Genomic DNA, 12,556 nt, shown 5'->3' on the forward strand with positions numbered 1-12,556 from the left:
ACCAACAGATTGAGGTTGAATCCTGACAAGATAGCAGTACTATTTTGGGGGGACGGGGCGGGTGTATGTGGAGGACTCTGTGGTCCTGAATGGGGTAACTGTGCCCCTGAAAGACCAGGTGTGCAGCCTGGGAGTCATTTTATATTGCAAAATTGTCCCTCAGATATCACAAGCAGATCATTGGTGTTATCTATATACCGTATTTTTTGCTCTATAAGACTCACCCTTTCCCTCCTAAAAGGTAAGGAGAAATGTGTGTGGGTCTTATGGAGCGAATGCAGGCTGCACAGCTATCCCAGAAGCCAGAACAGCAAGAGGGATTGATGCTTTCACTGTGCAGCGATCCCTCTTGCTGTTCTGGCTTCTGAGATTCAGAATATTTTTTTTCTTGTTTTCCTCCTCCAAAAATTAGATGCGTCTTGTGCATCTTATAGAGCGAAAAATACGGCATTTAAAAGCTCATCCGATTCCCTGTGCAATGTTGGCATTTCTATCCCAAGGACATGGAAGGCACATCGATGCTCATTCCACAATCAACACCCGCCTGCTAACATCATCCTAACACTGCTGGGGTTTGTCACTATTTCGTAAAAACGAAACACCAAGGTTGGATTCTGTGCCTTTTCTGCGGCCCCACCTGAGACCCCAGAGTCTGACACAGCTTCTCATAAATATCTCTGGTCTCCAGCTGGGTCACGTTTGGCCTCTGCAGGGACCCCCCTTCTTCGCCACTCTCGGGGTTCACCAGCAGCAGCTTCTCGTACTTGAGGACATTCCTTGCCATCCTCTTGTTGCTTGGATCTGGTTGAGATAACAGGTGGTCTGAATCCAAAAGTGGATATACATTTTTAAAAGCCCCCCCCTGCCCCTTTAATAGCCATCTAGCATGCAGAAATGAAGTGGTCGCCCATGTTTAGGAAAGTTCACCCCATGTGCCAGGTTGCCACTGAAGGCAAAGGAGCAGAGCCAGTAAGAAAAAGTTGGCAACCCGGTTTTAATTATTTGTAGCTTTTCAACTTGGCCCCAAGACCGTGCCAACTTGGCCCTGCGGCCGTGGGGGCCCTGCGGCCGTGGGGGGCCATGCAGCATGAATATCCCTGGCATAGAAATTTGTGGGTGCCCGGTCATGAGGAATTTTGTGGGTGCTTGGGCACCCAGAGGCCCAGGGAGTTGGCACTTATGCAGAGCAGTACTGAAGTAATGAGCATGACATTGAAACAAAGGTTTTGCTTTGTTTTATTTTTGGGTTTTTTTTTGTCTTTTGATCACTTTGTGGGTGGGTTGCCAACTGACTGTAAAAAATGTCCTGGCCTGCTCTTGTACTTCCCACCCCCCATTATTTTATTTTATTTTGACAAAGTAATAATCATAATAAAATAAAAATGTGCACCCCACCACTGAGACCATTCCATTGCAACTATCCAACCTCCCAAAATTTCAGAACCTCTTGCCATGGTTTGACCCCTTTCCGTTTTAAGAGTACAAAATTCTACAAACATCCTCCATACCGCCTCAAAATCATTTCTCCTGCATATTCCCCGTCTTACCTTAATGGCACATGTTAATTTATCATGAATAGCTATATCCCAAACCTCTTTGTACGATTCTTCCATTTTATATTCTGCTTGCTCCTTCCACTTCCTAGCTATAATAATGCGTGCAGCTGTCAATAAATTTGTGAGTGAGTCCGCCATGCTCTTGTACTTTTAAGAGCAGCTGAATTCAGCCGAAAAGCTTCGTGGCAAGAAACAGAGCACAATCACTTGCTAACTGAACGGCTGTTAGTTAGAGGCTGTGGTTCGAAAGCTAGCAGCTCTGGTGGTTTTTACGCAGGTAGAATTAGGTGGGTCTTTGGCCGGCTGCGGCCAGCTCCCTTTTACCTTCTGATTCTACGGATGTTAAGTTATTTGAGAATCTCTGCAATCGAGAGAGAGATGATTTCAATGTCCGTTACTGATACATGAAATCATTACCAGGAGACAGCATTACTTTCCAGTTAGGTAACCCAGAATAAATGTGGAATTGCTGCTCCTTTTTCAAATGGAGGGTTCTTAGTTGTGTAGGGAATTTCAGCAGGAAGCATGTCATATCTGCTGAAAGTCCATTTTCACGGCTATGAAAAGTGCAGTAGTTTTTAGTTTTTTGTTTAAATGCCCACCTCATTGTAATGTTCCTCTGATATTTACTTCCCCATGTTCAACCCGGAATCCCTTACTCCCTGGGAGAAAAAAACGCCCTGCTTGGTTTGAACAGAAACTGCCTCTCCCCCCCCCCCCCCCCCAGTTATGAAGGCCCGCTGGTGATTGTGCAATTTTTGAGGAGCCTGTCTAATCCTTCAAAGCTTGATGTTTGGAGTGACTAAGTAACATTCTTCAGTCTGACAGGATCTGGACAAGAAGCACATACCGTAGTGAAGAAATTCTTGGGAAAGGCTTAAGGCATGAGAGATGTTTCCTGCCTTTAAAACATGAAGAGGGGAGAGAGCAAAAAGTTAGATTTCTGGGGGGGAATAGACACTCAAGCTGACATGAAAGCAAAGTGTGTGTGTGTCTGTCTGTGTGTGGAGGCTATTCTTACTCAGCGAATGGGGAGGGTTGCACTCTACACATGCTCAGAGGAACACCTGATTTAGACTTAAGGAGAGAAGGATGAAAGATGGTCCATAGGGAGTCAGGGCGTGATGTCAAGAGTCACCCAGGGTCCCAAGTCAACAATTCAGTCTTCCATTGCCAGGCAAGCTGAATATTCCATGCAGGGAGTTCCACCAGTGTGACAACAGAGGGGAGCAGCACACTGTGAGTGTCTGGAGGCGGTTGGAGGATTGATGGCAGCTAACAGATTGAGGTTGAATCCTGACAAGACAGAAGTACTGTTTTTGAGGGACAGGGTGCGGGCGGTTGTGGAAGACTCCCTGGTCCTGAATGGGGTAACTGTGCCCCTGAAGGACCAGGTGAGTCATTTTGGACTCACAGCTGTCCATGGAGGTGCAGGTCAATTCTGTATCCAGGGCAGCTGTCTACCAGCTCCATCTGGTATGCAGGCTGAGACCCTCTCTGCCCACAGACTGTCTCGCCAGAGTGGTAAATGCTTTGGTTATCTCCCACTTGGACTACTGCAACGCGCTCACCTTTGAAGGTGACCCGGAAACTGCAATTAATCCAGAATGCGGCAGCTAGACTGGTGACTGGGAGCAGCTGCCGAGACCACACAACACCGGTCTTGAAAGATCTACACTGGCTCCCAATACGTTTCCAAACACAATTCAAAGTGTTGGTGCTGACCTTGAAAGCCCTAAATGGCCTCGGTCCAGTATATCTGAAGGAACATCTCCATCCCCATTGTTCTGCCCAGACACTGAGGTCCAGCGCTGAGGGCCTTCTGGAGGTTCCCTCACTGCAAGCCAAGTTACAGGGAACCAGGCAGAGGGCCTTCTCGGTAGCGGCACCTGCCCTGTGGAATGGGCGGGGTATAAATAATAAATTATTATTATTCCACCCTCCTCACCTCCTTGAGTGAATCATCTTGTGCAGAATGTGGGATGTTATACTTAATTAGCAGTCAAGTACTGTACAACATTCCTTGTTTTCCTAGAGTGGACATGCAAGGGGATGTTTGGTCCAGCCAGTTGAAAACTTCCTGTTTCCTCCTTGCTGGGGTATACTTCCTTTGCATGTGACTAGAGGTGGCTGTAACCTTACCTGTCCAGGTGACAAAAAAAGGACAAGGCACGCAGCACCCTCTCTCTTTAAATATCTTTAAATAAGATTGTCGTGTGTTTATTCTTTTTAAGAGGGACAATAAGGCAACTTACCAGGAACATACAATTCAATACTGAATTGTATGATAGCGAGAGGCTTACATAAGCCTGCAACCAGCTACCCCCTGTCCGTTAAAAGGGGAATTGAAGTGAAGGGTGTGAGGCAGGAGTTGGTAATACGGGTGAGCTGTGCACAAGCAAGCTGCCAGCTAGCTCTGCTGAGGCTCTTTTTATTAGCACAATATGCAAAACTAGTCAGATACATTTTGGACTGTGCCCTTTACACATCTTCCAATCACGAGATCGGGGTGGTGGTACAAAGTTATTTTGGGACCTGTTTCCACTGCGCCACTTTCCCCCTGAACAATGTATGACGAAGGAGACCTAGGTCACAGACAGGGCACGGCAGACCACAGAGAAAGCCAAAGGTTAGATAGAGGGCATGATGTTCAGACAGCTGTGGCTTGTCTGCGGGTGGAAGTGTGCTCCACACCCGCCGCTCATTCCTTCAGGGAATGTAAACTCTGCTAAGTAAAGGGACTCACTAACGCAAGTTGTTGTTGTTGTTTAGTCGTGTCCAACTCTTTGTGACCCCCTGGACCAGAGCACGCCAGGCATTCCTGTCTTCCACTGCCTCCCGCAGTTTGGTCAAACTCATGCTGGTAGCTTCGAGAACACTGTCCCACCATCTCGTCCTCTGTTGTCCCCTTCTCCTTGTGCCCTCCATCTTTCCCAACATCAGGGTCTTTTCCAGGGAGTCTTCTCTTCTCATGAGGTGGCCAAAGTATTGGAGCCTCAGCTTCAGGATCTGTCCTTCCAGTGGTTTCCTTCCAGGGCTGATTTCCTTAAGAATGGATCGGTTTGATCTTCTTGCAGTCCATGGGACTCTCAAGAGTCTCCTCCAGCACCAGAATTCAAAAGCATCCATTCTTCGGCGATCAGCCTTCTTTATGGTCCAGCTCTCACTTCCATACATCACTACTGGGAAAACCATAGCTTTAACTATACGGACCTTTGTTGGCAAGGTGATGTCTCTACTTTTTAAGATGCTCTCTAGGTTTGTCATTGCAAGGCAAGTTAGGAAGGACATTAATAAACAATTTATCCTCTCCAGCCTCCCTGAACATTCCCACACAGAATCAGCGTGGAAGTTGTGCGGGACGAGTGGGAGTTGTGCAGGAGGACTGTAGCTCGATGTCAGCACATCTGCGTTCATGAGGCAGGCTCCAAATTCAATCTCCAGTGTGTGGCATCCCCCCTGCCTGGAGAGCTGCTGCCTGTCCGTGCAGACAGTACTGAATTAGATGGACAGAGAGTCCGACTCGGTAAAGGCAACAGCTCAATGTGTCCTCCTGCAGTATCCTGTCTTACCTTGAAATAAGAAAAAGCCAGGTGGTCCAGTGCATCTTCGAGGCTCCCCTCGTCCTCCGTGTTCCAGCTCCCGTAGGAAACGCGGAACAGCCTCACGGCCTCCTCCAGCCACAGAATGGAGTGGTAATAATCTTCCATGTCGTAGGCAACCTGGAAGAAACCAGGAACGGTAAGAGAAAGCCCTTAGGAACTTGGGACCACTTTAACCTGCAAAATCACTGGCTAGATGAGGATTTTTGCCTGCGTAATTTTTACTGCTGCCGTTGCTGTGAACCAATGCAAAATTTTAAGTAAGTACAGTGGTACCTTGGTTCTCAAACTTAAACCGTTCTGGAAGTCTATTCCGAAACCAAAGCGTTCCAAAACCAAGGCGCGCTTTACCATAGAAAGTAATGCAAAAGGGATTAATCCGTTCCAGACATTTAAAAACAACCCCTAAAACAGCAATTTAACATGGATTTTGCTATCTAACGAGACCACTGATCCATAAAATGAAAGCAGCAATCAACGTTCTGTACTATGAAATAAATAAGACAGTATTGTAGATGATAAAAATTAAAATTATTTTGTTTTCTTCCCTGCACTGAAGATAGTCATTGTTTGGATGGGGGGCTTTTATCCATTTCTGCAGTCACACAATCAATCGGTAGCTGAACTGGGTTCCACACAGTCACAAAAACAAATTACTGTATTTTTTGCACCATAACACTCACTTTCTTCCTCCTAGAAAGTAAGGGGAAATGTCTGTGCGTGTAATGGAAGGAATGCCTATGTGTGGCGGGCGGGATCTGCTGCGGTCGTGAGCAGAGGATCCATGGTTTCCCTTCCTTCCCTCCTCCATGGAAAGCGGGAGAGGAGAGGAGCCGCTTACACTCGTCCACTGTCCAACCACTGTCCGGTTGGTTCCTTTAAAGCAAGCAGGCACTCTGTCCCTCTCTCCTCCCCACTCAGCTCACTACATAGCAGCAAAGTTTTTCAGCTTGCTAAGCCGGGGATGAGCGAGGAGGAGGGAGAAAATCAGAGCCTGCTTGCTTTAAAGGAGCAAAGTGGGAGAGGAGAGGAGCCTTCTCCCCTTATACCCCTCTTCTTCATTATTAGCAGCATCCTTCTCCACCCACCCCACACATGCTCCTTGTCCCTTGAGTGCTTTTCCTTCCCTCCCCACTTAAAACGTGGTTACAAAGCATGGATCCACATGGATCCTCAGGATTTTTGCATTGGGCTACTCCAAACTCACTGTCAGATCACATGTCTGTCGCCACAGCATGAACCACAAAAATCATACATCCACTGTTTCGTTTAGAATATTTTTTTTCTTGTTTTCCTCCTCTAAAAACTATGTGCGTGTTATGGTTGGGTGCATGTTATAGAGCGAAAAATACGGTAACCAAAAAAGCCTCCAAAACAAAAATGCAAAATAAATAGCAAAAACAAAAGCGCCAAACTTAATCCGTTCCGGAAGTCCATTTGACTTCCAAAATGTTCAAAAACCAAGGCGCAGCTTCTGATCGGTGCAGGCGCCCCGGAAACAATAGCAGACAGCCGCAATGGATGTTCAGCTTCCAAAAAACGTTCGAAAACCAGATCACTTACTTACGGGTTTTCAGCATTTGAGAACCAATGTACCACTGTAAAATATATTTTTAAACTTAACCCCCAAGTTGCTGCCTGATTCTTGTTTAAAGAATATCTGAAAAAACATGTTAATATTTAAATCTTAGAATAGCTTTGGAAGTAGATATAGGTTGTAGGGTTAGAAGTAGAAGATAGCGTATTTTAAAATAGTATTATTCATAAGTGATAAAATGTGAAGATTTTTATGGTAAAAGTAAATGTGATAAAAAAATGGTTAAAAATTATGATATATGAAACTGCTAAAGATGAGGTAAAATGAAAATCAGATAGGGGGGAGCTGGGGAAACTCACCTAACAATGTTTAGGAAATTATAATAATAATAATAATAATAATAATAATAATAATAATAATAACAACAACAACAACAACAACAACAACAATAATAATTTATTATTTGTACCCCGCCCATCTGGCTGGGTTTCCCCAGCCACTCTGGGCGGCTTCCAACAAGGATGAAAGATACACTAAAATGTCACATATTAAAAACTTCCCTGAACAGGGCTGCCTTCAGATGTCTTCTGAATGTCAGGTAGATGTTTATCGCTTTGACATCTGATGGGAGGGCGTTCCACAGGGCGGGCGCCACTACCGAGAAGGCCCTCTGCCTGGTTCCCTGTAACTTGGCCTCTCGCAGTGAGGGAACCGCCAGAAGGCCCTCGGAGCTGGACCTCAGTGTCCGGGCAGAACGATGGGGGAGGAGACACTCCTTCAGATATACCGGACCGACGCCGTTTAGGGCTTTAAAGGTCAGGACCAACACTTAGAATTGTGCTCGGAAACGTACAAGAATTTGCTTGTATTGTTTGTGTTTCTGTTTGTATTGTTTATTTGTGTTATAAAATGAATAAAAAAAATGGGGGGGGGGAGTTGCTGCCTGATTCTTTGTTAAGCAGGGCGAAAAAGGGAGAACCAGTTGAGTAAAGGTTAAGGGTAAAGGGACCCCTGACCATTAGGTCCAGTCGTGGATGACTCTGGGATTGCGGTGCTCATCTCGCTTTACTGGCCGAGGGAGCCGGTGTACAGCTTCCGGGTCATGTGGCCAGCATGACTAAGCCACTTCTGGCGAACCAGAGCAGCGCACGGAAACACCGTTTACCTTCCCGCCAGAGTGGTACCTATTTATCTACTTGCACTTTGACGTGCTTTCGAACTGCTAGGTTGGCAGGAGCAGGGACCGAGCAAGGGGAGCTCACCCCGTTACGGAGATTCGAACCACCGACCTTCTGATTGTTGAGTCCTAGGCTCTGTGGTTTAACCTACAACACCAACTTTGTAGCTAATTCTTAATTTTGCAGCCTAATTCCTATGCTTTTAATTTGTTGGCAAGGATGGGGTTTTTAACCTACACACTTGGGTGCCTGGAGGCATAAATTGCAATTAATATAGCTCGCACAGCGCAACCCTAGCAACCCTCTGCCTCTTAGCATGCCTGCCAGGTACCGTATTTTTCGCTCCATGAGATGCACCTGCCCATAAGACGCACCTAGTTTTTAGAGGAGGAAAACCAGAAAGATATATATATTCTGAACAAAACATTGGATGTATGATTTTTGTGGTTCATACTGTGGCCACAGACATGTGTGTTTGGGGTATCCCAATGCAAAAATCCTGAGGATCCATGTGAATCCGTGCTTTGTAACCAGGTTTTTGCGCCATTGCGGCCCCACGAAACAGTGGATGCATGATTTTTTTGGTGCAGGCTACAGCCATGGACATGCTATGTGATCTGATGGTGAATTTGGGGTGACCCAATGCAAAAATCCTCAGGATCCATGGGCTTTTACCTCCCCCTTCCCAGGCAGCCTCCTTTATCACTAGTGTCCCTTATCTCCCTCCCAATCGCTTGCCGATCAGCTGCTCAGCGGCTTTGTTTCAACACCCCTTCCCTCTTTCTAAAAAAATAAAAAAGCATGATCTGCTTTTCGCCCCTGGGCAATTCAGCTCCAGGGACCCCGCATTCGCTCCATAAGACGCACAGACATTTCCCCTTACTTTTTAGGAGGCAAAAAGTGCGTGTTATGGAGCAAAAAATACGGTAATCCCACTGACCTCCAGGGGGTCTGTTACTGCCCCCATTGGAAACCACTGACCTGCCCCCTCACCTTGCCAATATGGAAACAGTCGTCGGCGGACAGGGAGAAATCCTGGCTGGGGTTGTAGACGTCCGGAAGCGGAGCATTGCTAACCCTCTGGAATTTCCCTTTGGCCAAGCCCTTCACGCTCAGGGAGTAGACATCTTGCAGGCGCATCACCCCCCGGGCTGCTCCTTCCAGGTCCTCAAAGATGGGCAGCTCCTCCTCCAACCGTTGGTAGCCATTCTTCAGTGCTGAGAACAAAAGGTAAAAAAAAACGGTGAAGGATCCCTGGATGGTTGAAATATACTCGGAGTCGAGTGTGGATTTCATGCTCTTTATTCAGCTCATAGTAGTGAGGAATGAAAGTTTCCCCAAAATATCTGCTTTATATACATTATTTACACAATGGGCCGCACGTGATTGGCTAATTCCGGGATTCTCCTGTAGGCCAATCAGGTTGCGGATTCACTTCCACCTAGAGCTGGATTGGGTGGCTCCTGCGGACCAATCAGACTGCTGCATTGATCTAGGACCAATCAGACTACTGTATTTTGGATCCTATTGTTTTAGGACCAATCAGACTGCTGCATTTTGGATCCTATTCTACTCAGTACATAACAATGGTTAAGTCCAGTCGCAGACGACTCTGGGGTTGCGGCGCTCATCTCGCTTTATTGGCCGAGGGAGCCGGCGTTTGTCCACAGACAGCTTTCCGGGTCATGTGGCCAGCAGGACTAAACCGCTTCTGGTGCAACTGGACACCGTGACGGAACCCAGAGCACAGGGAAACATTGTTTACCTTCCCGCCACAGCGGTACCTATTTATCTAATTGCACTGGTGTGCTTTGGAACTGCTAGGTTGGCTGGAGCTGGGACAGAGCAACAGAAGCTCACTCTGTCGCGGGGATTCGAACTGCCAACCTTCTGATCAGCAAGCCCAAGAGGCTCAGTGGTTTAGACCACAGGGTCACCCGTGTCCCTATCAAGATAAAGGTAAATGGTAAAGGACCCCTGGATGGTTAAGTACAGTCAAAGGCAACTATGGGTTTGCGGTGCTTATCTCACTTTCAGGCCGAGGGAGCCGGCATTTGTCCGCAGACATCTTTCCGAGTCATGTGGCCAGCAGGACTAAACCGCTTCTGGTGCAATGGAACACCGTGACAGAAACCAGAGCAGCGTGCAGAAATGCCGTTTACCTTCCCGCCTGAGCGGTACCTATTTATCTACTTGCACTTTGACATGCTTTCGAACTGCTAGGTTGGCAGGAGCAGGGACTGAGCAATGGGAGCTCACCCCGTCGGGGGGAATCGAACCACAGACCTTCTGATCGGCAAGCCCAAGAGGCTCAGTGGTTTAGACCACAGGGCCACCCGTGTTCCTGCTGAGAACAATACCAATCCCTCCTTGGTACCGATCCTTAACAATAGGGGCAGGGTAAAAAATTTAAAAAATTGCTTCCTGTTGCACCTTAGAGACCAAGGAAGTTTGTTATTGGTATGAGCTTTCATGTGCATGTACACTTCTTCAGATACCTGCCTCCATAATAAATCATTTTTATTTATTTTTTGAATTTACATTTCAAAATATTCATTTTAACAATCTTAAGCCAATGACTTCCCTTCTTCTCTTTCCGTGGTTCATTTTGCACACCGTACATCCCTGCATATTTTACATGAACTAAACCATTCCGTATTCCATTATTGCACCCATCAAAACTGATTTACACTGTTGAATTTATCTTAGTGCTGCCAGTGTTTTTAAATGCACACAATTTCCACCCACATATTCAGTAAACATTTTCCAGTCTTCTTTAAATGTATGTTCCTCTTGTTCTCTTATTCTATATGTTAAATCTGTAAGCTGCACATATTCCATCAGTTTGTTGCCATCCTGCTTTGGTTGGGACCTTGCTCATCTTCCATTTTGGGGCTATCAAAACATGGGCCACAGTAGTGGCATACAGAAATAGTCTTTTTTGAGATGTTGAAAATATCAATAATTAAAAAAACAGAGATATATCTCTTTGGATTGATAGGGGAAGAGATACCATGGGGGTGGGAAAAGAATCTTTTTATATGCAGCTAGAGCAGTGATTGCTGCTAAGTGGAAGTCGCAAACTCTACCCTTAAGGGAGAAATGGATTTGTAAACTAAATGAATACTTAACTCTGGCAAAACTAACAGCTATTGCAAGAAACCAATCGAATCAAAAATTAAAAAAAGGAGTGGGACTGTTTTGATGAATATATGGTAAAATATTGCTCAAAAAAAAAAAAAAGAGAGAGATGCTAATATGCCTAGATTAAAATGCAAAGTATCTGAGGGAAGCTAAATTAGTAAGGAAAGATAATAAGAACATATAGAAGATTTGAGAAGATTGTAAATGCAAAGATAAATGTAATCTCAGAATGTAGAGGAAATCGAGTGGGGGCGGAGGGTAGCAGGGGGAGGGGCCAAAGAATATTCAGTCAACTAGCCCTGGGGATTATCTAACTGATCTTTGATTTTTGAAATTTATTGTTATTCATGTTTTTATACCACATTTTATAATTAAGTGTTTTAAAGTGTTTTAAATTTGTTGTTAGCCGCCCTGAGCCCAGTTTTTGAACTGGGAAGGGTGAGGTATAAATAAATTATTATGGGGGAGTAGTCTTTTTTGACACCTAGGAATTTCCCTCTGAATTATCCCCAACAAAAAGGACTCTGGTTTTTTGGGGGGAAAGGTACATTTTTATTTTTTTTAAAGGTGCCTTTTTTAAAAAAAGGTCCACACGAAAGCTCATACCAAGAACTGACTTAGTTGGTCTTTAAGGTGCTACTGGAAGAAATTTTTTTTGTTTTAAATTATTATTATTATTATTATTATTATTATTATTATTATTATTAAGGATGTGGTGATGGCTTTGGTTTATTTATATTGTGATGTAATATGGGAAAACCAATAAAATACAGTATTGGAAAGGGGGAGTAGTCTTTTTTGACACCTAGGAATTTCCCTCTGAATTATCCCCAACAAAAAGGACTCTGGTTTTTTGGGGGGTAAGGTACATTTTTATTTTTTTTAAAGGTGCCTTTTTAAAAAAAAAAAAAAAAAAAAAGGTCCATCTATCTCAGGGCTGCCCATACTGGCCGGCAGCTGCTGCCCAGAGTTTCATGAAGGCAACATTCCTACCTAGAGATGCTACTGTGGCTTGAACCTGGGCCCTTCTGCATGCCAAGCAGGTGTCCTCCCGCGATGCAATGAACCTTCTCCAAATGCCCATTGCTATCACTGTTATATTCCCAGCAGCTAAACAGTATGCCCTGCCTTCAGCCCACATACCTTGGGCGTTCTCGCTGGCTTCCACGCTGTACACCACGTTCAGCCAGTCCGACTGCAACCTCTTGATGAGCGTGTAGGCCAGTAAAGGGTTAACCACGGTGGTGCCCGCTCCTTGGTGCAAGGCCTGGATCTTCCTGTAGAATCTGGTTGGGGAGGAAGGCATGAAGAAGGATATTATTCGCAATTAGACAAAACTCAGGAGGAGAGGGCTATGGAAGGCTCCTATGGAAGGCTCCGCAGTTGGGGGCAGCGATACTAGCCTAGTTGTGGCAGCTAGACTGGGGACTGGGGGCAACCACCGAGACCACATAACACCAGTCTTGAAAGACCTACATTGGCTCCCAGTACGTTTCCAAGCACAATTCAAAGTGTTGGTGCTGACCTGGAAAGCCCTAA

The 12,556-nt window shown here is 45.5% G+C and overlaps 1 protein-coding gene and 2 long non-coding RNA genes across 3 annotated transcripts in view; 1 reads left to right on the plus strand and 2 right to left on the minus strand.

Annotated features, from left to right (window-relative positions):
• LOC310843969 overlaps positions 1-12,556 on the minus strand; it is a 336,267-nt gene that overhangs the window by 29,457 nt on the left and 294,254 nt on the right. The gene's annotated exons all lie outside the window — the stretch shown is intronic.
• The window catches only part of P4HA3 (prolyl 4-hydroxylase subunit alpha 3), a 40,183-nt gene that overhangs the window by 22,350 nt on the left and 5,277 nt on the right, over positions 1-12,556 (minus strand). Inside the window, exons 2-6 of the mRNA XM_083736848.1 lie at positions 12,161-12,303; positions 8,867-9,090; positions 5,129-5,278; positions 2,407-2,458; positions 638-801 (exon numbers count right to left, since the gene is read on the minus strand). Coding sequence (XP_083592974.1) covers positions 638-801; positions 2,407-2,458; positions 5,129-5,278; positions 8,867-9,090; positions 12,161-12,303 — 733 coding nt within the window. The remainder of the gene's footprint in view (positions 1-637; positions 802-2,406; positions 2,459-5,128; positions 5,279-8,866; positions 9,091-12,160; positions 12,304-12,556) is intronic.
• Positions 1-12,556, plus strand: part of LOC310843962 — a 52,743-nt gene that overhangs the window by 22,346 nt on the left and 17,841 nt on the right. The gene's annotated exons all lie outside the window — the stretch shown is intronic.

The sequence above is a fragment of the Podarcis gaigeae genome (assembly GCF_964106915.1).
Source record: "Podarcis gaigeae genome assembly, chromosome: 4".
Taxonomy (NCBI): domain Eukaryota; kingdom Metazoa; phylum Chordata; class Lepidosauria; order Squamata; family Lacertidae; genus Podarcis; species Podarcis gaigeae.